The following is a 25,381-nucleotide window of genomic DNA, read 5'->3' on the forward strand; positions in this document are numbered from 1 at the left end:
CTTCTTCCTGTGAGACAAAAAACTTCTTCCGGCCCCCTTAAAAAACTGATGCCTTCAAGTGCAAATCCACAGCAGCGATTTTCCATTTTCAATGCTGCCTTCAAATGGAGCTCGTGAGTTTGTTTTGGGCAATCGAGTACGTACATTCGAGACCACGCTATTGTTTGTTTTTTGAAGGTTCATTCCCAATGGACGGTGGCGGAAGAACTATTCATCGTCCACTTAGGTCAAATATTAATATAACGGTGTAAAAAATGATGTGTTACAATTAAATGTTGCCCCATTTACAATCTTAAGTAAAAGTACACAAGTATCAGCATCAAACTATACTTAAAGTGCCAAAAGTAAAAGTGCTTATTATGCAGAATGGTCCCTTTTAGAATAATATGTATTGTATTACTGGATAGTAATTAGTGATGCCTTCATGTGATCATCTCTTTAATGTTGCAGCTGGTAAAGGTGGAGCTGATTTGAATTACTTAATACTGCAAAGCAACTAGTATAAGCTACAAAATAAACGCAGTTGAGTAAGAAGTACAATATTTGCCACTGAGATGTGGTGGAGTAGAAGTATAAAGTACAAGTACCTCAACATTGTGGCCTACAGTAAAATATTTGTAGGCTGACAGACATTCCACAACTGCCCATGAAAGACATTTACTTTTGTTTTAGACTCATTGCCAAGCATGAAATGTTGAAATTAAGAAAATCAACAAACCAGGAAATCACTATTTGGGAAAAATTAAAACGTCATATTTCGTCAGCTGCAATAAAAACTGAGCTCCTGCTACAGTGTCGGAAATGAAAATCCAAACTTCACAACTTCAGTTTGAATGCAGCGTATTACGGACACACACATTCTATGTTCAAATGTGAAACAGTATAAATTCATCATTATACAGAGCCCCTTAAGTCCCAACATATGTTTTGGTTTTGTTTTTTTACTGCGTGTACAAGATACACTTGTAACCACGAGATAATGAATGAATAAATACAACTTGTGAGCACAACATAAAAACATAAACTTTAGGGACCGCAGGGGCTAAATTGCGATAAAAACACAATGTCAACATTGTGCGTATGGTTTATATACAGTATTTGTGGTCTGATTGTGAGATATTTCCAACAGTCCGTGAAGGCAGCATCCTCATGGGCAGCGTGACTATCTACGCAGCATGCTGTGGTTTCATGGAAGAGACCGAGGGATCCTTCGTTTGTTTTATAAAGAACAACAAGCTATACACATCAAACTAACCACCAAGAATAACATTGCAGCGTCAGTTTGTTGTTCAGACCCCCGTTAGGTTTCTAATGTTTGTGGGGGATTGATGAAGAGTGAGTAAATGCTAGGCTAACGTTACTTATTCTGGAATCGTTAAAGCACTATAAAACAAACCATTTTGAAATGTTTTAGCTCTATCGCGTTGAATTGTGGGCATTTCTCGCTTTGCCCTCTCTGGTCCTCCCAACTTCTCGCAGCTGCGTCAAGTTGCTAAAAGATATGCACACTGTTACCGGAAAGGGATGTATTGCTTGCCTAAAATAAGAGCATACCGTGTGTGCCTTACGGGAACAAAAACAAGAACAATATTTACACGCCTCTGTTAAGCGTAATACATTGGGTTTAAATGTAGTCTACGGAACTATAAGCGGCCATATACAGCCTTTACTATCGTTTTATTGTTTAATGAACACAACGCACGTCCCCAAGTGGTTTTATTTTGAAATGCTACAGGGAAGCCGTGTGCTGTCGTGCTGTCCAGCTTGACACCGGTAGATGCTTCACTCCCTCCATTCATTTCATTTGCGCACAGTCGCATCCTAGCAGCGAGCCCTCCCCTCCTGTTTCTCTCCGCCTGGAAAGATGGCTGCTCCGGTGGTGGCGAGAAGCTCCGGCCCGGGGCTCTGCCCGAGCTTCGCGGAGGTCTGTTCTTTTCTGGAGCGATTCGGAGCGGTACTGGATCTGCCCGAGATGACTTTCCCGCAGATGGAGCGGTATCTGCGGGACACAAAGACAGGTGAGCGATCGGTGGTTAGCTGTGGCGGCGGGGCGAAGAAGTGGTAGAAGAGCTGCGACACTCGAGAACCTAAGGAGAAGGGGGTCCCCCACCATCACCACCATCACCATCGTGAGGATGATGAGGAATGCAGAAAACGTAGAGTGTGTGGCCCAACAGCAACACGAGACTTGGGGTTTAGTCCGCGAGCTTCTACGCTTTGTGGCACATTTTGGCCCGGGTCAGAGTCTAGTCCCTCGAAGTAGAAACGCGGGGTTTTTTTGTCCAAGTTTCTGAGGGAATATTTGGACAGAGAGAAAATGTAGACCGCTAACATAAAGCTAGCCCCACTCCAAATTCTACACACTTTGCGCTGTGTTGTGCTAAAGTTAGGGGAAACGGATACGGACGGGAATAAAAAATGGGCTCGCGAACGTTACCCAGATGGAGTTAAGTTGGAGTCAAGTGACAGATTGTCGATGGTGTTGTCAAGGCTGGTATCGATCTGTTCACGCTACACTTGGTGGGGGAGCCATGATGCAGCACTGCCTAGTGACCACACACAGCCAACCAGCTAGCTCCGGAGCGTTGTCAGGTGTAATTTTTCACCGGCCTTGCCTCCCAGCCAGTCGGGTCTGGAATGACATCAGTGTCCCCTGTGTCTTTGTGTCGACCGTGAGCTCACGAGGGGATCATTTTCTCCCTTCGATCTGCGTTATAGACTGCTGTCAAAACTGAACGACTGATGTTAGCTTAAAAACAAGGGGGGATGTTTTTTTTTGGCTGTTGGTAGAGGGTACTGTCAAATCTGCACAGGCGCAGTCGGGAATCTGGCTCCTGCTAACTGGTTAGCATCGACGATCCAACTTTTAGTCAAAGTACAACACAGACCGCTCCACTTGTTTTACCGCGTTATCGTTTGTCAGAAGAGATGATTTAACGTTATACTCGCAACTGTCGTGTTTGTAGCTTAGCAAATCGTGTTAGCCAGTCTTGCTTTATAGCTAGCGTGTGTTAAATTACCGTTAACTGTTAGTTATGTTGCTTCTATTAGCCTCTGTACCGTAGCGTTTTACAGAATGAAGTTAGACTTCACGGCTAATATTTCTTGTGTAGTTAGCTGTTACACTTCTCGGACATGATTAACTACATTTTCTTTGTCGGGATTCTGAGTTTGTGTTCCTGTAAAAATAAATAAGTAAATGTAAAAAACTTCAGTGCACTGTGCCAGGCAGCAGAGACAACTCTAATTTCCTGTGAGCCCGTGGGCTCCGTAACAGTCTCACACAGACTACACATGAGAGCTTTATGTTTGTCTGAGTTACATTATGTTCCAAGGTTGTATTTTTAGTTATTATAGCGTGGTTACAAATGCCAATGGGCTTTTGTTTTGAAGGCAGAACCCTTTTAACAGTATTATGACAGATTAAACATAAATCCTCACACAATAATTGTCTTGCATCTTTAATACAAAGAAAAAAACAATACATTATAAGGGTAAAACAGAGACTCTGGGAAGGAATGGCAAGAGGTGTGTTTTGATGCAGTCTAGAATAAATCATCCATAATGTCACCATGCTGGTAAATATGCATTTTATAGCTTTTCTGCCTGCAGTGTTTTCAACAGAGGTCAGGTACATGTCAATATCTGATACCCTCAAAGTAGTCTGTTTTGTGTTGAGGCATCTCATCTTATTAATAATAATAATATTTCCAAGACTATAATGTGATGAATTTTGGAATTCATAAAAAGTCATACAACATCATTTCATTCAAAGTTTGGCCAACCAGAGTGTGACTGAACATTCACATCAAACCTACATTATTTTCTTCGTGGTATTTAATCATTAGAAAAGAAAGGATTTAAACTCTTATTCTGAAACGGCAGAAAAATGCACTCAGTATTGATAACTGGCGAAGGATCACTTTTTAAAACGTCTATAAAACATTGGCATTAATCTTAGCTGATCCTCTGCAGTTTGGATGACAAGTCTTAACTGATGAATGTGGTTTGATCTTTACAGACTATCATGAGTCCTTGAAGACAACCTGAGATTTTATTTAGATATTTTCAGAAGCGTTTTCTCTATGGCTGTGTTTACATTTACACAACCCGTGCACTGTGCGTGGGAGAAAAGAGGGAACATTTGATCTGAAGTTCTCCAACGTTAGAGTGAAAAAAGTTTTCCTGAAAATGTAGCCGTGAGATTCCGGCAAGCACCCAGGAAGTAGCTGGCACTTAATTTTATACTGACATCTGTTTACCAAGCACTCAGTGAACACCGTGAAACATTCAGAAGCTAGCACATCACTACCAGTTATCTTTATTATACTTTCAGTGCAGAAAAGGTTTTTAATAAGTGACCCAGGCAGTGCAGGAAACACATTGCACACCATAAGCAGCAGTGTGATTTTATTGTTTATCTCAAAGCATTTAAGTTGCGCTGATAAACCGCCTCCTTTTTGTTCATTCACCAGTGGTTGGTCGTTTTCCAACAGCTGCTGGAAAAAAGATGTATAAAGAAAATACTAGTGTTTGGATTGAAAAGGCGTCAAGTTGTTCAGTATTTTGTTACACACCTGTTTTTCATGGTTAAAAAAAGGGGAATTTCACACATTCAGTATTATGTTGAATCTTGATCCCACTTTCGTGGCAGCGACTTGTGAAAAGTGAATGCGTGTCTAATCGTCTTCGTTGCAGTTCCTAAACCGCTTGTGGAGCTCCATGTGAAGCTGCTCAGAAAACTGGGGAGGTCTGTGACTACTGACCGCTGGGAAAAATACCTGGCTAAGGTGAGGGCTCTGTGTGTTTGTAATGTGTTTGGCTTCAGATTCTGCTTAAGTTGCACTTGACATGATAAAATGGGACTGAGCGACGAGGTCCAGCCATCAGTAGGTCCAGCTGTCTCTGGGCGGAGCTGAGAGACACTTCTCAGCGTCTGTGAACCTGCGGACGCTGAGAGCAGAGCGTTATTTAGATGGCGCACAGTCACAGCTCCATGTTGGTAATTTACTCTGACCGTGTGGAGCTTTAGAGTTACTGTGAGGAACTTTTAACGGGTTATGAAACAATCTCATATTAATACTGACGCCTCTATATGACCTCATAAGTAAACGAGACCATCAGCGAGAAGAAGCTGTTTCTACAGAGTTATTCTTAAGGCTTATCATTGATGTCATCGGGTTGGATTCCTCGCCAAGTCAAATCATTCAGGTTCACCAGAAACCCCTTCAGCTCAGACTCCAGCGGGCCTCCTGCAGAGACCAGGCCTACTGCGGACAGACCCAGATCCTCCAGCAGAGACCGGTCCACCATGGACGGACCCAGATCCGGCTTTGCTGCAGCCTTCGACCTGCGTTCAGAAGCTCCGGCAGGAGGAGGAAAGCTCAGCATCCGGCAGCAGTATGTATCTCCTCCTCCGGCAAGGATCAGAGCCTCGCCTCGCTACTCTGCCGGTTCCCGCTGGAAGCCAGCACTGACACCATGCTGCTGGAGGCCCAGGTCATATTGCTGGGCCCGCTGGATGGAAGGGAGGCGGGAGAACCGGAACCAGGACTTAGTGGGTCAGACTGTCAGACCCCTGCTGTGGTAAAATGAAAGGTTTTCTAAAGGGAGTCTGGTGCTTGGAAACACTTGAGTCCACAGGGACCGGCCAAAATCAATACAAAATAATAAGTTCCTTGCAGTAACTTTAAGGCGAGTGAGATTCCCACACTAACTGTAGAGCTTTAATTGTGTTTAGGCCAACAGATGGAGGAGACGTATGGAATAATAATAAACCGGTCATATCAGCTTTGAGGCAGAGAACTTGTGCAAACAACCTTGTACGCAGTGACAACATCTCTTTGATTGTTTCCTGTAGGTTTGCCAGGAGCTGAACAGTACCTGGGCATGGGAGCTGGAACAGAAGGGCTACCAGGAGATGTCCATGGAGTGCAAGTCATGCATCCTCAAAGTATGACATGCCCTGCTTTTACTCCATGTGCTCAGTGCATCTGACAGACTTGCAGTAGCCACATTAAAACCCCCGTTCTCTTTCTTTCCACACATTTCATTCGTTCCCCCTCCAGTATCTCTGCGAGTGTCAGTTCGATGACAACGTGAAGTTCAAGACGGCGATCAATGAGGAGGACCCGGAGAAGATGCGTCTGCAGCCCATCGGTCGGGACAAGCAGGGCCTGATGTACTGGCTTCAGCTGGACCAGGAGCAGAACATCCGGCTGTACACGGAGGAGCAGGACGATCTGGACGGATCCACTTGGAAGTGCATCGTCAGGTATTACTGTGCTGTTAGATACGCACCTCTCGTTGTGCGTCGACAGGTGGCACCACAGTGTCTCGGGCTGCAAACACATCTTTTGTTATTGTTTTCTCTGTTTATATAAATGTAGTTCTTTACAAAGTGGATCTTATTTTCTTAGAAAAGTGTTTTTTCATAGTTTGGTTTGGTTCGATTCACATTGCAAATGAACATCAACCATGTCTTAAAGGGATCAGATTATTTGAAGTGAGGTTGTATGAGTTACTTCTCCATCGTCGGTGTATTCCTTACAGTAGATGAAGCTTGGAGAAGCAGACTGCACGGGAGCAAAGCAATGTATCTCTATGGATGGGGGGGGGGCAGCAGCTTCATGTGTTTTAGACTCCTAAAAATAATCAATATCAGTTGATTTTGTTGGCTATAAATAGAATATCTTCATCGCTTTACCTTGCCATCAGACAGCTGTGATCTACGCTCTCTTTAAATTCACAAGACTCCTTTTGACAAAAACCTTGATGTTTCCTCACAGAACACAGAAGTAGCTGGTTAGCTACGGGTTAGCTTGGATTCACCAAAGTCACACTTTAACACAAACAAACGAACCGAGCGAGGCAGCAATGGACCAGCAACTTCTGTGTTCTGTGAGGAAAAATCCCTGTTTTTGTGAATGGAGTCTGGTGGCTTTGAAGGGAGCATAGACAACCGCTTCAGTTCCCCATCAGAAATGTCTGTCTGATGTAAGATCAAGTGGTGTAAATATTCTGAATATAGCGTACAATTAAACTGATACAGTGTCTAAAATACGTCCACAGCTGTACATTACTTTGCTCCCGTGCTGGTTTAAGTACTGAATACAACCCCACTCCCAAACATCCAAACCATCCCGTTGGCTATATTAAAGTAGTCTCGTTACACATTTTCATCTCAATGATGACTCGTCTGTCCTTGCTGGATGAGTTTTGAGCCACTTATCAAAACTGTCTTCTCAGGAATCGTACCGACCTGGCCGAGGCTCTGGAGCTGCTGAAGTCTCAGGTTGAACTAAAACAGAATCCGGACCAGGACCAGGACCAGAACCAGGCTGGTTCCAGAAGCACCAGCCCCACAGAGAAAGATGAAGGTATGCTGGCCTCTTTGGATCGTACAAGTTATATTATGGATGGCAAGATTACAGCTGCAGCCCAATGGATTTCTTTTAAGGCCAAACAAAAAAAAACAATCCCAAAAGTAATCAAATTATCTGAAATTGAACAATTGAAAAGTCCAATATCACTCATCACATTGTGCCACTGTCACCCTGCAGTAGTAATAATAGTGTATGAACAAGTTAAAATACCCAAGAGACCAAGATTGATTGTGAAGTACTGAAATAAGGTAAAGAGCTGAATTTGTACTCAAAAACAACACCGTTTCTGTGTCTGTCTGTGTTTTGCCGACTCAGGGGATGGGGCCATTGGAAGCACCAAACCCTCCAGGACTGCTGAGGAACACACTGACAGTGAGAAGGTCGAGCCTGTAAAGGAGGAGGAACCCCTGACACAAGGTACCATGGGTAAGGAAATGACTGGTTATCCTGCTTTTATGCATATGTCATGAGAAAGGCTCGGTCGAATTAAGATGGAAAATCAGAGAGATGATATGTCATATTAATAAACTTAATTTATAGAGCACGTTTCATACAGGATATGTAGCTCAAAGTGCTTTACAATAAATAATGAATAAAAATGAGGCAAATTTAGACAATAAAATGAAAGGATTACATTTTAAAATATATTGCTGAAAAAAGTAATTCAGAGACCATTATGAACTAGAAAAAGCATTTCCTGCTGAAAATGCATTGGAATGCTGAAAACTGAAATTAATGGCAAAAACATTGCTGAAAATAGATATCCAATTCAAAAACAAATTGCAAAAATCTTAATAATTCAAAAAGTTTAAAGATTACAAATATGAAAAGTCATATCACACCTCTCCTGAAAGAGCTGAACATTTTGATATTTGAACAGTTTCTGTGGCTTAAAAAAATTCATCATTGGTGATATTTGTAGTAGTATAAGTTGTAGTATAAGTATTATTCGTAGAAGTATTAGTAGCATTAGAATAAGTACCGGTACTAGTAGTAGTAGGAGTGATATTTGTAGTAGTAGAAGTTGTAGTTGTAGTCAAAGTATTATTAGTAGTAGAAGTATTAGTAATTAGAAGAAGTAGTAGAAGACGTAGTATCAGTAGTCATAGTAATAGCTGTAGTATTGGTCATAGTATTTAATATCACAGTAGTAGTAGTAGTAGTAATAGTAATGGCAGTAGAAAATGTAGTAGTAGTACTAGTAGCGGTCGTACTAATAGCTGTAGTAGTATTACTACTTTTAGTAGCATGAATAGCAGTAGTAGTAGCAGTTGGTGTATAAGTAATAGTAGCTGTGGTAGTAATAGCAGTAGTGGTAGTAATAATATTGATGGTAGCAGTAGTAGCAGTAGTAGTAATAGTAGCAACAGCAAAAGTTATAGTAGTAGTAGTAGTAGTAGTAGTAATACTATATTAGCAGCACTAGTAGTTGTCGCGGTATTAGTAAGAGCATTCATTTTTTTAACAAAAAAGCCTAATTTTGAGCTTGTTTAAATACAGTTAATCCATGGGGCTTTTATTTTGAAAGGGTGGGGCTGGGTGGAGGAGGGAGGGGGAGAGGAGACATAATCATAATGTTGACACATAAACAGAGGTTATTAAATGACAGGCTTCATCACAAGCAGTTCAGTTAGAATTCACTCTCTGGGGCTTTTATTTTGAAATGGGGGGTGTGTGTGTGGGGGGGGGGGGGGGTGGAGGAGGGGGGAAAGACCTCTGAAGATCCCTAAGACCTGAATGACTGTATGAGAGACACAGAGAGAGAGAGGGAGAGGAGTGTATGTGCGCGTGTGTCTGAGTCTGTGTGTTTATCAACATCACTAATTGGCTCAAACGCGAACACCTGTGTGCCTGAAGCCATTTGAAAATATTCTCCATAGAGATCCCATTGAAAATAAAAAGCTTAATAATTCAAAAAGTTTAAAGGCTAGAAATATGAAAAGTCATAGCACCCCTCTGGTGAAAGAGCTGAACATTTTGATAGTTGAATGGTTTCTGTATCTTAAAAAATGAAGGAGAAGAAGAGGTGCGACGGAAGAAATAGAAGTTGAATAAAGATTCGAAGAACAATAGTTGGAATGCTTAACAGCATTCCAACAATAAAACAGCAGAGACTGCAATAAAATACGATACTGGGAGCCAATGAGTGTCACTAAAATCAGTGTAAAATGTTCTCTCTTTCTTGTTCTGGCAGTACAGTTCAGAATAAGTTGAACTTTTTTCAGTTGACTGTCTCAGAGGACCAGTAAAAGAGCATTGCAATAATCTAATTGTTGGAATGCTGTTAAGTTGTTTTTCCTTCCCACCGCTTCTTCTCCTTCATATTTTAAGATACAGAAACCGTTAAACTATCATTATGTCTCCTCTCCCCCTCCCTCCCCCACCCAGCCCCACCCTTTCAAAATAAAAGCCCCATGGATTAACTGTATGTAAACATTAAGCTCAAAATTTGGCTTTTTTGTTGAAATAATGAATGCTCTTACTAATACTGCGACAACTACTACTGCTGCTAATATTTCTAGTATTACTACTACTACTGCTGCTACTACTTCTACTACAACTTTTGCTGTTGCTACTATTACTAGTGCTATTACTGCTACCAGCAATATTATTACTACCACTACTGCTATTACTACAACTACTACTGTTACTTATACTACAACTGCTACTACTGCTATTCATGCTACTACCAGTACTAATACTACTACAGCTATTAGTACGACTGCTACTAGTACTACTACTACTGCTACTTCAAATACTGCCATTACTTTTACTACTACAACTACCACTACTACTACTGTTATATTAAATACCACGACCACTACTACAGATATTACTACTACTACTGATACGCGGCTACTACTTCTTCTAAATACTAATACGTCTTCTAAATACTAATACTTCTACTACTAATGATACTTCTACTACGACTTCTACTACTACTATTACAAATATCACTACTGCTACGACTACTACTTATTCTAATGCTACTAATACTAATACTACTGCTAATAATACTTCTACTTCAACTTCTACTTCTATTACTACAAATATCACTACTTCTGAAATTTGTTTAAGCTCGAGAAATTGTTCAAATATCAAAATGTTCAGCTCTTTCAGGAGAGGGGTGCTTTGACTTTTGCAATTTTCTTTTGAATGGGATCTCTATGGAGAAAATCTTCAAATCCTGTTATACTTCAACTTTCAAAGCCTTCTTCTTCCTCATACTTTCAGCTACAGACACCATAGTTAGACATTTCAACGAGAAGGTTTTTCAGCAGTGCAGTTTAAATGCTTTCGGACTTCAACATTTTTCAGACAGTCTCCCATTTTTTAATTTTCAGCAATGTTTTCACAACACAGCTTTCAGCATTCCAATGCATTTTCAGCAGGAAATGCATTTTCTAGTTTCTTTAAAGATGCTGAAAAACATATTTATGCTTTGTATTTCAAAGGATCAGAACAGCTGCACTTTACTGTTTCTTTAACATTCTCTGTATGAGATTCAGAGCATAAATATAGCAGCAAACTATTAGCTATGTAAATATATATATATTTGTTATAGTGGACCAACTAATGTCGACCTGAGCAAAGAATGAAGTCACTGTCCCTCCGTGTCTGTTATCAGAGCTTCTCTGTGCTTTGTTTCCTGTCAGCACTGTTAGTGCCGTTAGCTTCTAGCCGCCGACTCAGCCACGAAAAGGCCGTTCTGGTCACTTTCCTTATGTGTGTAATAAAATTGAACTCAACAAGCTAGAACACTGCCCATGCATGTTAATTGTTCCTTTACTAGATGATAGAATCTGACTGATGGATCTGATCGTCCTCGATGTGATGACACCGGTTTAACGGTTTTGTCATTTTTGTTTGGCAGCGGTGAAGCTGGAGGAGACGCAGCCCACCAAGCAGGAGAACACAGAGGCCGAGGTGAAAGAAGAGAAGCTCGACCGCAAATCACCGCCCGTCTTTGACAACCGCGTGAGCACGATCACCACCGTCATCAAGTCGGAATCCAGGGAGGCCGACGGCCCCAAAAACGCTGTGTCGGTCGTCATGGCGCCAGGCGCGACAGCCCCGAAACAGGAGCCGAACAAGGGAGGGGAGGCGGAGCGGGCAGTCGTCAGGAGCAGCCAGCAGGCCAAGATACCACTGAAAAAGAGGGAGCTCAAGATCGCGGAGAGCTGCCACGCCAACCACCTCAACAACACTAACAACAGCAGCAGCAGTATTATTGTTTGCAACCCTTCAGTGATGCAGACCAAGGAGGGCAAAGAGGGGAAGGTGCCCAGCTCGCTGGCGCCCCCTGGTGGTCCGGCTGCCTCCCAGCAGCAGCTGGTGGTCACCGCATCCAGGCAGGAACTGAGCAACGGCAGAGCGTTTCTCCCCGTGCCGCACAAAGAGGGACAAAACGGAGTCATAGGGGTCATAGGTCAAGTCGGCGTCATAGGTCACGTGGGGGTCATCCGCAGCCCATCCGAGCGCCACAGAGCCCCCGGCGCCGAGCTGCAGGAACAGAACGGGCCCAGTTTAGACCAGCGGGACTCCAGAGCTGAGCAGGAAGAGAGGGAGGTCAGCCGGCAGTCGGTGCTGGTGAGGAAGGGACCTGTCGAAGGGGAGGCGGCGGCAGCAGCCACCACTCCTCCTCCTCCTCCTGCAGCGATAGATGCTCAAACGCCCAGAAAACTACCGTCACCGCCATCCTTAAAATCTGATCCGCTCCCTGAATCTGTCGGGAGAAAAGTAGTTTCCGTTAGCCTTTCCCCGCTGTCTCTGTCCCTAGAGGACCCCAAAAGACAGACGGCAGCAGACCTGGGTGAAAACACGACAGAGGAGCAGTCAGACAGGGGGACGAAAAGTGGCAGTCGCGAACAGAAGGACGATACCGTGGACGAGAGGACAAGAGAGGTGTCTGGACGCCCCTTGGCAGAAGAAGCAGGTACAGATGACCATGAAATGAATAAAAGCACTTTAGGAAAGTCTGAGGCGGAATCTGGGAGCACCGCTCCGCTTCTAAAAGCGGACCAGCAGGACACAAAGGACCACCAGGGAGAGGGGGTCAACGGCGGGCTGGCTGCCCAGGTGAGGGTGAAGGACGCTGGGCTGGGATCAGGGGAGAAGCAGGGTCCCCTGCAGGAAGCCTCCTCTGAGCTCCAGAAAGAAGGAATCAGGTTGAAGATCAAGATCCCCCCCCACCGGAGAAACAAGTTAAAGGGGAAGGGGGGAAAGGAGAAGGAGAGGGAGCAGGAGGCGCAAGACGACGGGAGGCTGCTGAGGAGATCTGCAAGGATTTGCCGGTATGTGTGTGATAAGATTCATGAAACTGGGGGATTTGATTTGAAAATAAACTTTGTATTTGTCGGTCCGTTGTAATCTGACAATAAATTCAGTCCTCTCTGTGCCTTTTTTCTTGAAGATCATCTGCTTTGCCAACATGCAGGCCGAGCTCGAAGGCCGCTGACAGCCAGAGAAAGAAACCGCAGAAAATACAGACACTGCCCGGCAGAACGAGGGAGGAAGAGGAGGAAGAGGAGGAAGAGCAGCAGAGCTCAACTGCAAAGAAAGATGACAAAACAGTACCTGTTGGGCTAATAAGGAAACAAAGGGTAATCAGTTTCTAAACGTGTGTCTCTGTCAGAATAAACACATACGACTTGGGTTAAACTTTCCTTCTTTTTGTCCGGTCTTCTGTTTCTCTCTGTCTCTGTTTCTCTGTCTGTCTCTGTTTCTCTCTGTCTCTGTCTCTCTGTTTTGTCTGTTTCTGTCTCTCTCTCTGTTTCTCTCTCTCTGTCTCTGTTTCTCTCTCTGTCTCTCTCTCTGTTTCTGTCTCTGTCTCTGTTTCTCTCTGTCTCTGTCTCTCTCTCTGTTTTGTCTGTTTCTGTCTCTCTCTCTGTTTCTCTGTCTGTCTCTCTGTCTCTGTTTCTCTCTCTGTCTCTATGTTTCTCTGTCTGTTTCTCTCTGTCTCTCTGTTTCTGTTTCTCTGTTTCTCTCTGTCTCTGTCTCTCTCTCTGTTTTGTCTGTTTCTGTCTCTCTCTCCGTTTCTCTGTCTGTCTCTCTGTCTGTCTCTCTGTCTCTCTCTCTGTTTCTGTTTCTCTCTCTGTCTCTATGTTTCTCTGTCTGTTTCTGTCTCTGTCTCTCTCTCTGTTTCTGTTTCTCTCTCTGTCTCTCTGTCTCTGTTTCTCTCACTGTCTCTCTCTCTGTTTCTGTTTCTCTCTCTGTCTCTCTGTCTCTGTTTCTCTCTCTCAGGGTAAACGGAGGCATCGGCGCCCCCGATGGTCCAACATTCGCGCCAAGAGACGCAAACTGATCGAGGGAGAGGAGGCGGAGGCGGAGGGCAGGGGGGGGAAACGGGGAGACGGGGAGAGCGAGGGGGGGAGCGAGTCTGAGGAATCGTGCAAATCAGAGGAGATCCCCAGCGAGGACGCCTGCAGTCACTGTGGCCTGCCCAACCACCCCGAACTGGTAAAGGACTCTTTTATCATACACATATATTTGGGTTATTTTGCTTTGGGCTGTTTTATTTTTCTATGATTTGTTCAAGGCCCTGTGTTTTGAATTAAGGTGAAATCTTAACGCCACAGCATGCAATGATGTTGAAGACTATTTGCATCTTTGAGGCAACATTTTGGGGAAGTTCTCCTGATTCAACGGGACAAACCACCAGGGACAGTGCACATTCATCGGCCTCAATGTAAATGTGCCCGAGTTAGCGAGAGAGCTCGTCTTCGTCTGTAGCCCCTGGGCAGCTTAATTCAGTGGCCTGTTGATCTAGTAATTGTTCCAGCGCCGGAAGCAAAGCCGATTCAAAGGCTCGGTTGTCTCAAAGTGTCTCCACTGTGAGAATCTCACTGTAGACGGTCTGCGTTTGTGTCCTCAGATCCTGCTGTGTGACTCCTGTGACAGCGGATACCACACTGCCTGTCTGCGGCCGCCACTCATGTTAATTCCAGATGGACAGTGGTTCTGTCCCCCCTGCCAGCATGTAAGCTCTCTGTCTGTCTGTGTGTGTGTGTGTGTGTGTGTGTGTGTGTGTGTGTGTGTGTGTGTGTGTGTGTGTGTGTGTGTGTGTGTGTGTGTGTGTGTGTGTGTGTGTGTGTGTGTGTGTGTGTGTGTGTGATGGAGAGGGGGACTGATACTGAAGAACATATGAAGCACATTTGATCTCTTCATCAAACTGTCAAGTAGTCCGTATATCAAACTAAGAACCTCTGAAGTCCTCCCGTGTGGTCAGTAGAGTCTGAAGAGAGTCGACTGTTTGTATAAAGGTTCATATTGACCGATCAGTCTTTTTATTGACACCACACCTCCCTACACTCAGGGCTCCACAGTAACTTTTAATATCCAGGCTGGCGTCTGCTTCAGTTGGCCGAATCTAAAACAAAATGGCTGCTATTTTTCAGTAATTAAGATACTGTGCAGTTATGTCCGCTCAATAATGAAAATGTGATGACATGTGCGTGTTGTACATGCTTTTGCAGAATATACAAAATGTCCTTCTTGTATTTCATTCAGATTCATCTGGTTCTTTGTCAGTTGAATCGATTTGCACTTTTGTTTGTGACGTCGACGGGTCAGCTTGACATGGTTCACCATTGTCTTTACAGCAGGCCCGCCACACGAGTAAACACACGACACACGTGCAGCGTTGTTGCTGCTTCTGGTTCTGACTTTAACAGCAATATTTAAACATCACTAATGCAACAAATATTCAAGATGTATTTCTTTCAGGGTGCACGTTTTGCTGGTTGCTGGCCCCTTTTTCTCCATATGTTAAAAACTGATTAATGACATTTATTGGTTGCCTGTTTCTCAAAATGCTTTCCGATGGCAACACTTGCTGTTGATCCCTGACCCCTCCGACATACTTAGTCAACTCTTATTTAGATTTAATTCCTCCAGTTTTTCATGTTGCCTAAACAAGCTGGTGAGAAAGAACTCAAGAATTGAATTTAAATCAGGAACTATTTGATCAAAGAATTGGTTGATACGATTACAAATACACCAGCTTTCAGTACTTTAAAGTCGTCGATACTCGGTGCTTGGGACACATTTCAGTGGCACTAGCTGAGTGTTGAGTTTCTCTATTGAACGGGACATTTTAGAAGAGAAGGTTAGACTCTTGTGAGACTTCTATTTTCACCACGAGCACCGACCGGAGGATGCTGGCTTCATACTCTGTAAAGATGTGACGGAGCCTATAAAAGCATAGACTCTCTGTCTGCCTGCCGGGCTTATCTGCAGTATCACACGTTTTAGTAGAGAGGTTTTCTAACGTTTAGTGTTTTTCTGGGTTTTCCTTTGTTCAGAAGCTGCTGTGTGAGAAACTGGAGGAGCAGCTGCAGAACCTGGACAGTGCTCTGAAGAAAAGAGACCGAGCAGAGAGGAGGTACACACACACACACACACACACACACACACACACACACACACACACACACACACACACACTCTCACACTATGATCGACTTTCTGAAAAAAACCTCAAGTCAAAAGAATGTGGATTGACCCTCCTCTCTCCCCGTCTGTGCAGGAGGGAGCGGCTGGTGTACGTGGGAATCAGTGTGGAGAACATCATCCCTGTGAGTAAAAGAGTTTTTATATATATATATATATATATATATATATATATATAAATATATTCATCAGTGTAAACATGTTCTCATAATAATTATGATCGGGTTGGATGGTCTGTCTCGTCCGTCTGTAGACTGGACCATCTCTTTTTAACTTCTGGTTGACTAAAGGTTCGATTCTGAGCGAAGAAGCTCGCTCACATTTTGCAGTTCTAGCACCACAATGGAAGCAGTCTCAAGCCTCAAGGGAGGCAGTAGTTGACAGTCAGCACTGGGGCTTCTGAGTTGGACCGACGGGAAAGTCAAATGTTTTAATTGCCGCCAATCTGCAATTTCCAACATTTGAACGCAGCACAGAACAGATTAGACGGTCTAAACTTGATGAACAGACTTAAACCAAACTTGACATTTTGGCCATCTGTTTCCTGTAAAATTCAAATAAAAAATGTATCTCAACTGTTTGTTTTTTTTTTAGGAGGGAAATGAGGGAGAAGAGGAGAAGTCTACGAAGAAGAAAGATCCCAAAAAGAGCAAAAATCTGGGGAGGAGATCAACCAGAACCAGGAAGCACATCAGCTACAGGTGGGTGTGGCCTGGTGGCCTGCTTATAGGTACACATGGGCTGTTTTATTTTGCTGCTATCATCTGTTAAAGCGTGAATGGACTGCTTCCAGTGCCAGAAGAGTACAGTACACCTGCAGTGATGACTTACCTTCATGTATAACATCATAATGGTTCAAATGGCCACACGCTGTCATATTTGCAAGCAGATAAAAATTTTGCAATTTGCAAATTTTGTGTGTGTGTTGCAGGTTTGATGACTTTGACGATGCCATTGACGAGGCTATAGAGGAGGACATCAGGGACCTCTGTGGAGGTGAGATTTCACGCTGTTGAGGAAGTGATGAACGCTGATGAGCATTAGAGGCATTTACGCGATTAACTGTTTCATACATTTAAATTCTGCCCTTCAACAGCAGCTCGGTAGGTTGATGAATACATCCGAGTTGAACCACAGTTATGTGTGTGTATTCTGAACACGAGCAAAATAACGACGACATTCAAAGAAGATCTGGGCATCTGGCAGGAAAACACCACTTTCATGATGGCGTAGTTTCAATGAGTGTTCCAGTGAGCCAGCTTAACACCGCGGTCATGACACGGACACACCTCAACGCCATGCAGCCATTGTCCAGCGCTTAGAGCAGGGTTGTTGTCATTTTGAACCCTTGCACCTTAAAGTTAACCACCATTAAACAACAAAAGACAAAAATAAGAAGAATTTTAACTCACAACCTTTTTTTTTTCCCCCTCCATTTCCTGTCCGCAAACTCAACCAAATGGACATAAACCAAAAGAAAGCTTCTTTGATCACTATTTTGCTGCACAGACTGAAAGCCAGAATCGAGTTGAGCGAGCGCACAGCTGGGAGAGTTGTTCTTTCCAGTTGGCATCATCCGGTCTGACCGCCATGGTTTTGTTTCTCCAAAAATGTATTCTGTTTCAACTGTTCACAGAAGGGCCGCTGCAGGTCTTTAGTTTGTCCGGCATCCCCTGCTTGTCCCCACTCCGCAGCATAAGCGCACTACCTACAGTGGTTTGGTGTGAATCCAGCTGTAGGAGCATATTGTAGGAGCAATATGTCTGTAAAGAGCAATTACAGAAAGTCATGAAGGTCCTGTTCAAAATATCGAACTGGGTTTAGAATCTCACAATATTATCATAATAATTTCAACCCTGATGCAAGATATATAGTCTTATAAAATGAGTTCAGTCCACATTGATTATCCACGATGCCATGCAGGTGGAGAGTCATGATTCCCGCACCTCTAAATTTAACTTGGTGCCAAAGTTTCCCCTTGACGTTAACTTGAACCCACTGTTATGATGCAGGAGCGGGGCGAGGCCGAGACATCGGCGCCATCCTGTCAGAGGAAGGAGGTAAGGGGAGCCAGCGGCCAATCAGAAGCCAGGCCCACTCTGCCAGGAACAGGAAGAGGCGGCGACTGAACGACCTGGAGAGTGACAGCACGGCGGCAGAGAGTGAAGACGAGTTCATGCTCAGCAACAGGTAACACGCACACACACACCTCTTTCATCTCTCCCTGTGTTTCTTTCTCTCCCTGCTTGTTCACACTTAACAAACAAAAAAGCGTTTGATTCCCTCCGGCTCACCGTTCTCTTTCTCTCCCCCCCCCCCCCCCAAAGCTCAGAGGATGAAGATTTCGCTGCGTCAGGGCCCGAGGATGACGAGGCGGAAGACGAAGACGCGGGCAGCGCGGACAGTGCGTCCCGCCCCAAACGGGCGGTGAGAGGGGCGCCCAAGCAGCGACCCAGCAGGACCCAACGCAGGGGCAGGAAGCGGCCGAGGCGGCGGCTGAGGCGCTCCTCCGAGGAAGAGGAGGACAGCGATGAAGAAATGGGTGAGTGCACGGCGAGGGGAATTGCTCTGTGTTACAGTTGCAGAGTTGATCGAGATGAATGAGAATCACTTTCGTTAAGGGAGCTCCCACAAATGGGCTTTACCGGCCTTTGTTATGACGGTGTCTGTCTGACATATGAAGGTCGGGAAAGAAAGACACGAAACCAGCTTCTCCTCCAATTTGCCGCGGTGACATCACCAGCATGCGCTCTCTCCTCAATGATAACAATTGAAAAAGACGATGGCGCTCAGAAAAAAAACCACTCTGTGGAAACAGGCCCTCGGGCATTTTTTATGTTGTAATGTTTTTCTGGTTCCAGCTTCTCAAATGAGAATATGAATATCTTCGGGTTTTTTAAGTTGTGATGTGTATTTTAACAATTTCACTTCTACTCATCGATCATCAAAACGATCAAATAATCCGTAAACTGTCCATTGTCCTCTGCAGGCTCAGATCAGTACAGCGACATGACCGACAGCGATGCCGAAAAGAAGAGGCGTGGCCTGAGGCGCGGCCAGCGGCAGCAGGTCAACTACCGAGAGACGTCCGAGTCGTCGGACAACTCCCGGGCCTCCGCCAAGAAGGTCGAGGTTAAACCCCGCGGCAGACCTCGCAAGGAGCATCTCTCCAGCGACTTCAGCAACGGTCGGTCATCTCCTCTCAGATCTCACTCTGAGCGTGTGCACTAGTTCACACTGATTCACATTCAGTGTCACTGGCTTTCTATTCAAGTAGTATCTCTGCGAGGGATGAATTGGCTCAGCAGTTTTACTGCAGAGCGAAGATTTAAATCCATCCTCATTCTTTCTTTCCTTTTTAGCGTCACCTTCTTCCCGAGACACGGAGGACGATGATGATTATGAAGATGAGGAGGTAGATGACCAGAGGAGAAGAGTGAAGAAGAGGAGAAGAGAGGAGGAAGACCTCCGGAGAAACAGAGTGAGGCAAAAGCGAAGGAGACACGACGAGGACGAGGAGCGCGAGAGAGGGAGGCGGCTGAAGAGGAAACTCCTGGAGCGGGGCAAGACAGACAAAGACAAGGCGAGGAGGGTACGGAGGACAGAGAGAGAGGTGGAGGAGGACCCGGAGAAGATGGGCCGGGGGAAGAGGAGAGAAATCCTGTCGCAGCAGCGCCGCAAGCGGCTCGCTCAGATGCTGAAAAAGAGGCGTCCTTCGACGGACGAGTCGGATGACTCGGAGGAGTCGGAGACGTCGTCGTCGGAAGAGGATCGTCCGGTCCGCAAAAGACTCAACCGCATCGACTCTGATGAGGAGGAGGAGGGGGATGAGGGGGATGAGAGGAGGCAGAAGAAGGAGACGATGAAGAAGTGTTCAGCGGTGGAGAGGAGGGCCGACAGCGACAGCGACACTCAGGAAAAGGGGAGGGGCCGTAGCCTGTCTCCGTCAAACAGACATCAGACCTCCAAGGGCCCGGCGAAGCCTGGGGCCGGGAGTCCCACCTTGCCCAGGGACAGTGCGGCATCAGGCGGGCAGGGTAGGCACAACGGACCCTCACATCCAGAGGAGGGGGAGCAGGACAAGGAAGAAGAGGAGGAGGAGGAGGGGGAGCAGGACAAGGAAGAGGAGGAGGAGGAGGAGGAGGGGGAGCAGGACAAGGAAGAGGAGGAGGAGGAGGAGGAGGGGGAGCAGGACAAGGAAGAGGAGGAAGAGGGGGGCCAGACAGACTCATTAAACTCTGCCCAGAACAGTCCGCAGTCGTGATGGCTGTGTTTGTGTGAATAACGCTCGCTTCATTGTCTTTTTTTTTCTTTTTTTTCTTCTTTTTTGTAACTGTCAGGCCTTTCACCCCACACCACCACCTTTTGAAAACTGGATCTCCCTCCCCACCTCCTCCTCTTTCCCCGTCTTGCTTTTCCTCCTCGCTGTTGTATTGTGTTGAGAGCGCTTTCCACGGCCACGTACTGTGACCTCACAACCACAAAACTCACGAGCTACGCATTCACGCTCATCTTCACCTCTGGCAGAACGGAACCAGCCAGCCGGACCAAAAAATTTAAATAAGCATCCTGGCGCCAGGACATTCATGTTTCAGTGGCTGCACTCGCGCTCAGCCGGAGGTCCTCGTGACCCTCTGAAGTGCTCTTCTCTGCCGGGTCCAAGCAGCAGGATGACGGTGGATTCGTCCCATTTGGGTTCAGGGCTGAATTGGTCACATGAGTCTGTTTGTAGCGTACATCTACCTAAAAGCACTTCCTCATTCTCATAGCACTTAATGACCCACCGCCAAGGAGGGTGTCAGTGTGGAACCGAACACTTTGGATCATGTGACCTGATGGTTAGAGACACCAGAGTTGATCGCCACAACAACAATAAAAAGCAAAGCTTCCTCTAGTAGTATCTACGCATGCAGATAGATGTGGTTTTTATTTGTCCAGGTTTTGAGATCCACCCCAATAATGAATTATGTTTTTGGTGCTCACAACGGTGGTTTCATTGTTGTGTTGCTGTACTGGAAAAGTACCCAGTATCCTTCGGGGCCGATCACACAAAGACGTGTTACTAACTTCTATGCATGTCCAAAAAAATGCAATGAAAAGGCTTTGGTCATACACACAGACTGTATATACAAAGTGAACGTAGTCATTGTGACGTCACCCATTGGACTCTCGCTTTGAAGCCTCGAGTTTGGCGATTTTGCCGTCGCCATCTTGGATTACGGCCGTCGCCATGTTTTTTTTGCCACCCAATGAACAGAAGTGACCATATTTGGAATGTGGAGCAGTGACGTAGAGACGCCGTATACGTCTCTGATAGCGGCCTTGACCTGTTGATCACAGTAAGCCCGCCCTAAAGCATGCTCTGCTTTATGGTCTATTTGACTCTAAATGGACCATAATTTACTAAATGAACATCATGCTGTATTAAATAAGACTTGAAACTCGATACTGCGACCATAAACTCATGTTTACAATGTTTACTGAGGGAATAAATCAAGAGAGAAGTAGTCATTTTCTCATAGACTTCTATACAACCGGAGGAGTCGCCCCCTGGTGGTCAGAGAGAATGCAAGTTTTAAGAGACTTCAGCATTGGCTTCACTCTGCAGAACCTGAGGTTGCCGCCTGGCCGTACCATGAGAACACATGTTGTTTTTGTGGGCGGTGTGCTTCTAGCGACACATCTTGGTGTGATCGGGGCCTTACAGGCCGGGGACATTAGTTGCATGTCATGTCTCTCTCGCTCTCTCTCTGCTGGAGAAAAGACCAAAAGTGATCTCGTTAAAAGTAAGTCACTTGACTTTTAAATGAACCTTTTTTCTAGCGCAGTGAGCACCACAAACTAAATAAGGATTCACCTCCATTGTGTTTCAACAAAACAAAAGCAGCTGCATGGTTAGACCCTACTCGAGGTACAAAAGAAAATGAGTTGATCCACAGAAGGACTGGGGCTCCAGAAGGTGGTCTTGAAACGGTCCAGCAGCACTTAACGGTGCATTCAAACAATTCATCCATTCAAATAATCAGCAGATAATCGACAATGGAACTAATCATTAGTTGTAGCCCTTCTAAATATACCGTTTACCTTCCAACGCTTTGTAATGTGGACTTTTTCCAAGTGGCTAACGAGATGTGTCAATAACGGATATAAAGTGACTTTACGTCATTGAAGTTGACGAGGATCACCTGAACACTGACCGCCATGTTGTTGTATGGTGGGATACTGTTGGCCGCACAGGATTCAGCACTTGTGCGCTCAATTTTAGAAATGTTTGCTCGTTTAAATGCAGACTTTTAAACTCAGTTTGGGGTGACCTTATGTATTTCAAACTTCTCAAGAAACATAGAATGATCCTTATTCATTTGTTTGTATGAGGTTCATCTCCATAGTCGGTGTTCTACTACAGTAGAGGAGCAAAGCGATGTACTGCTATGGACATGTTTTAGACACCTAAAGGAATCAATGTCAGTTCAAGTTTCTAAAGTGTCTAAAGTAGGTTTAGCTACTGCCCCCCCCCCCCCCCCCCCCAAGCCACCTTGCCCGTCCTGGTACTCCTATTTCTATAAACATACATCTTAACACACGACTATGATAAGCACCTCATACAACCCCACTTTAAACCCTCTAACGTCCCTCCACAGAGCTGAACTTGGCCCACATTCTGGATCCAGGATCCCTGGATGTTCTCTCCCGACAGCCACAGTGTTCGGTTCTCAGGCTGGTCACTCATTGGCTCCACGCGGTCCGCCTCATGTTTTGCTGTACATACTTTGCCTGTGCGCCGTTCCTTGTAAGATAATAGATGTTCTGTTCTCTCTTAGTCCTCTTGTAAAATATAGTGTTCTATTTTCTATATGACGGAGAGGAGGAGAGATGCTGCTGTGAGCGATGTGTGGACCGATGAGGTTTCCGCTGCCAGTTGGTCCACGGTTTGCTCCTTTTTGTTTGGAGATTCCTGCAGGCCGTCGACTTTTGTGTGAAGTAAGACCAGCGAGTAGCCCGTTCACCAGGAGAATGTCCCAGAACTGTTGCAGAGCGACGGAGTACTGCTCACACTCAGCCCCGCAGCGCACGCCGGTGAAGCTGTTTTCACATTTGTAAAGGAAGGAGTTTATCAGGCTGATTTCCTGGTCCCTTTGAACATCTAATATTCCCCTTTTTAGACGCAGAAAGTCAGACTCAAACGTTTCTGATAGGTCCTTGCAGATCTTTTATTTCTTTGTAACTAAGTTAGAAGCGGCTGAAATGGATGATGTCCGAACTCTTCAGTCTGGATTTGTCAAACTTTTAAGATGAAATCTTCAGTATGCTCCAAAGCGAGCAATAACACGCTTTTACTAAGCGACTCACTTCTACTTACAGCAACGTGTGATCAAGAGATCCCACCGTCGATCTCCTTTTACAATACGTCTGCCATGTTCTGTGCAATCAAATATATGGAAAATTAAAAGTAAACTGAAGCAGAAAAGAGTGAAATGTGATTGTAAAACAAAATCACCGTGAGATTTATTCTTGTTTGATCCCCTGATAATGAGATATTAGGACAGTTAACAGACTAAAACTACCCGATTCTGAATTATACGTATCATGTCTCAGAAGATTAACATTTTTAATTCCTAAGAAAAGTAATCGTTTGGATCTTGGGCTGTAAGTAGGAGTGAAAGTGACTTTTTTTTAAAACTTTTTTAATCTTCAATCCAAAATGTGACTTGGATCAGTTTGATAAATCCGTGATCTGATGAGACGGGAGATCCTCCAGAGTTGGGTTCACATCCAACGCTTCCTCTTCTTTCGAGCTCTGTTCTTAACGACGACCTGGCCTCCTGATGAGCCTCACACATCACGACGGTAAACTATGAAGAGCCCTGGTTCCTCACGTACAACACAAAGCAGCTGAAGCCACCAAAAACATTTCAAGTATGTTCATATTTTGAATTGGCCTCCATCCAATTTACTAACACAGTTTACTCTCTTATGAACCATCAAGCTGAAGGTGCAGGAAATACATTTGTTTCAAGAAAAAGGAAATGCAGTGATCGATGTGGAGAAGCTCCTTCAAACCAGCAAGGATTCAAACCGTGAAAGACATCTACTTTTATACAGTAAAGAGTTGGAGGACGAGTTTTATGGTTCACATGTCGGATGGAAATCCGACTGATCATGTAAAAGTGTATTTTGTAACATAACATCTTGTGAAATGCTTCCGTCAGAGAAATGTCAAATGATTTGTGAAGGTGGCCGTGAAACTGGAGATGCACATAAAGAGAAGCAGTCCGATGAGCAAGAAATGACCTTTGGTTCCATGAAGTTTTTTTAGTGAGTCGGCACTTTATTACCGTTGCCTGTGTGTACCGATCGTGTCCTAACGAGTGCCGATGTGCAATCTGTGAAAGGTCAACAGCTCATAGAGGCGTTCACCAGTGGTCCGGTTATTAGATCATGGTCAGAAACTAGTTGACAAATGTTGTATCCTCTACGATAACTTTAATAAACATACCATAATGATTCAAGAAAACAAACTAATCAAGTCTTTACCTCACCTTGTGGTAGTGCTTTACATTCAGCCTTGGAGACATTGGGGGAGGGATCAGAATTACTGGTTGAGTTCTTTTTTTTTTTTGGACAAATGTCGGCATTAAAACTTTAGTTTTGGGTCACAAGAACAGAACTCAGTTTGCCAAAAGCATCAAATAGGATGTAGTGCAACTGGGATGACTGGTACATACTGGCCCCGCTCTCTCAGGCTCTAATATGGGCTACTAAGTTACGAAATGTTCTTTCAGGTACGGGGGGAATAACACCAATTAGATCAAATGCTTTTCAGACCGGTTGTGTCTAGATTTTAAACAGGCTTTTCTGGAAAACCCCCTTCATGCAGCATCTTGATCATCACAATGATTTATCTTCCTTTACGAGCTGGACTCTCCTCTGGAGGCAGAACCAACAGTCTGTCACCAGATGTGTTTTCTCACTATGATCTGACAGCATTTAGATATCAATGATGGTAAAAAAAAAGCCTCAACGAACTCTTTGAAACAAGATGAATCCCCCCGCCTGTGTTGGCAGTAAGGAGAGATCAGGCTAATGTGTGCTGATGCCCCCCCCCCCCCCCCCCCCCAAAAAAAATAAAATCATTCCACTGAACCCGGTGTGCATCTGTGTTCGGCACTTGTGGCAGAATCTGTTGGTTTTAAAATGTTGATCTGCATTCTGGAGGTGAATGTGGCTCCTTCCATTTCTCTGTTGTACCGTTACTGTAGTATTGCTGTAACATGAATGTTTTCTAAGTTATTAAAACCAACATCCCAGGCATCTCCTCAAAAACATGCTGCGTCTTTGCCTTATTTTAAGTCCTGATATTATGAGTGGATGTAAAATTAAGGTTGCATTAAATATCTTATGATAATTATTATTATCCTGTTATTTTTATTTTCTATTAATTATTGTAAATAAGTATTGTATGTATGTAATAATTGATGTCCTGATTTAAACAAAATGTTTATATTAAGTAAATCATTTTGTCCGTTTCAATTGGTGTTTTTATT

At 44.5% G+C, this 25,381-nt stretch overlaps 1 protein-coding gene across 2 annotated transcripts; it reads left to right on the plus strand.

Annotated features, from left to right (window-relative positions):
- Positions 1 to 1,864: 1,864 nt before the first annotated feature.
- Positions 1,865 to 25,081, plus strand: rsf1a (remodeling and spacing factor 1a; the record flags this gene model as incomplete). 2 transcript variants are annotated; one of them, XM_079272152.1, is made up of 18 exons in its annotated part: positions 1,865 to 2,018; positions 4,699 to 4,790; positions 5,861 to 5,953; positions 6,069 to 6,274; positions 7,249 to 7,379; positions 7,701 to 7,811; positions 11,260 to 12,679; positions 12,799 to 12,988; positions 13,629 to 13,844; positions 14,260 to 14,364; positions 15,689 to 15,768; positions 15,913 to 15,961; positions 16,431 to 16,537; positions 16,768 to 16,832; positions 17,849 to 18,026; positions 18,164 to 18,378; positions 18,826 to 19,023; positions 19,199 to 25,081. In XM_079272152.1, 18 exons carry the CDS (start codon positions 1,865 to 1,867, stop codon positions 20,098 to 20,100), a joined length of 4,512 nt encoding a protein of 1,503 aa, XP_079128278.1. In that variant the 3' UTR covers positions 20,101 to 25,081. The 2 variants fall into 2 exon arrangements, with proteins under 2 accessions (XP_079128278.1, XP_079128279.1); XM_079272153.1 differs by having other exon boundaries at positions 7,701 to 7,802.
- Between the last annotated feature and the right edge of the window lie 300 nt (positions 25,082 to 25,381).

The sequence above is a fragment of the Melanostigma gelatinosum genome (assembly GCF_949748355.1).
Source record: "Melanostigma gelatinosum genome assembly, chromosome: 7".
Classification (NCBI taxonomy): Eukaryota; Metazoa; Chordata; class Actinopteri; order Perciformes; family Zoarcidae; genus Melanostigma; species Melanostigma gelatinosum.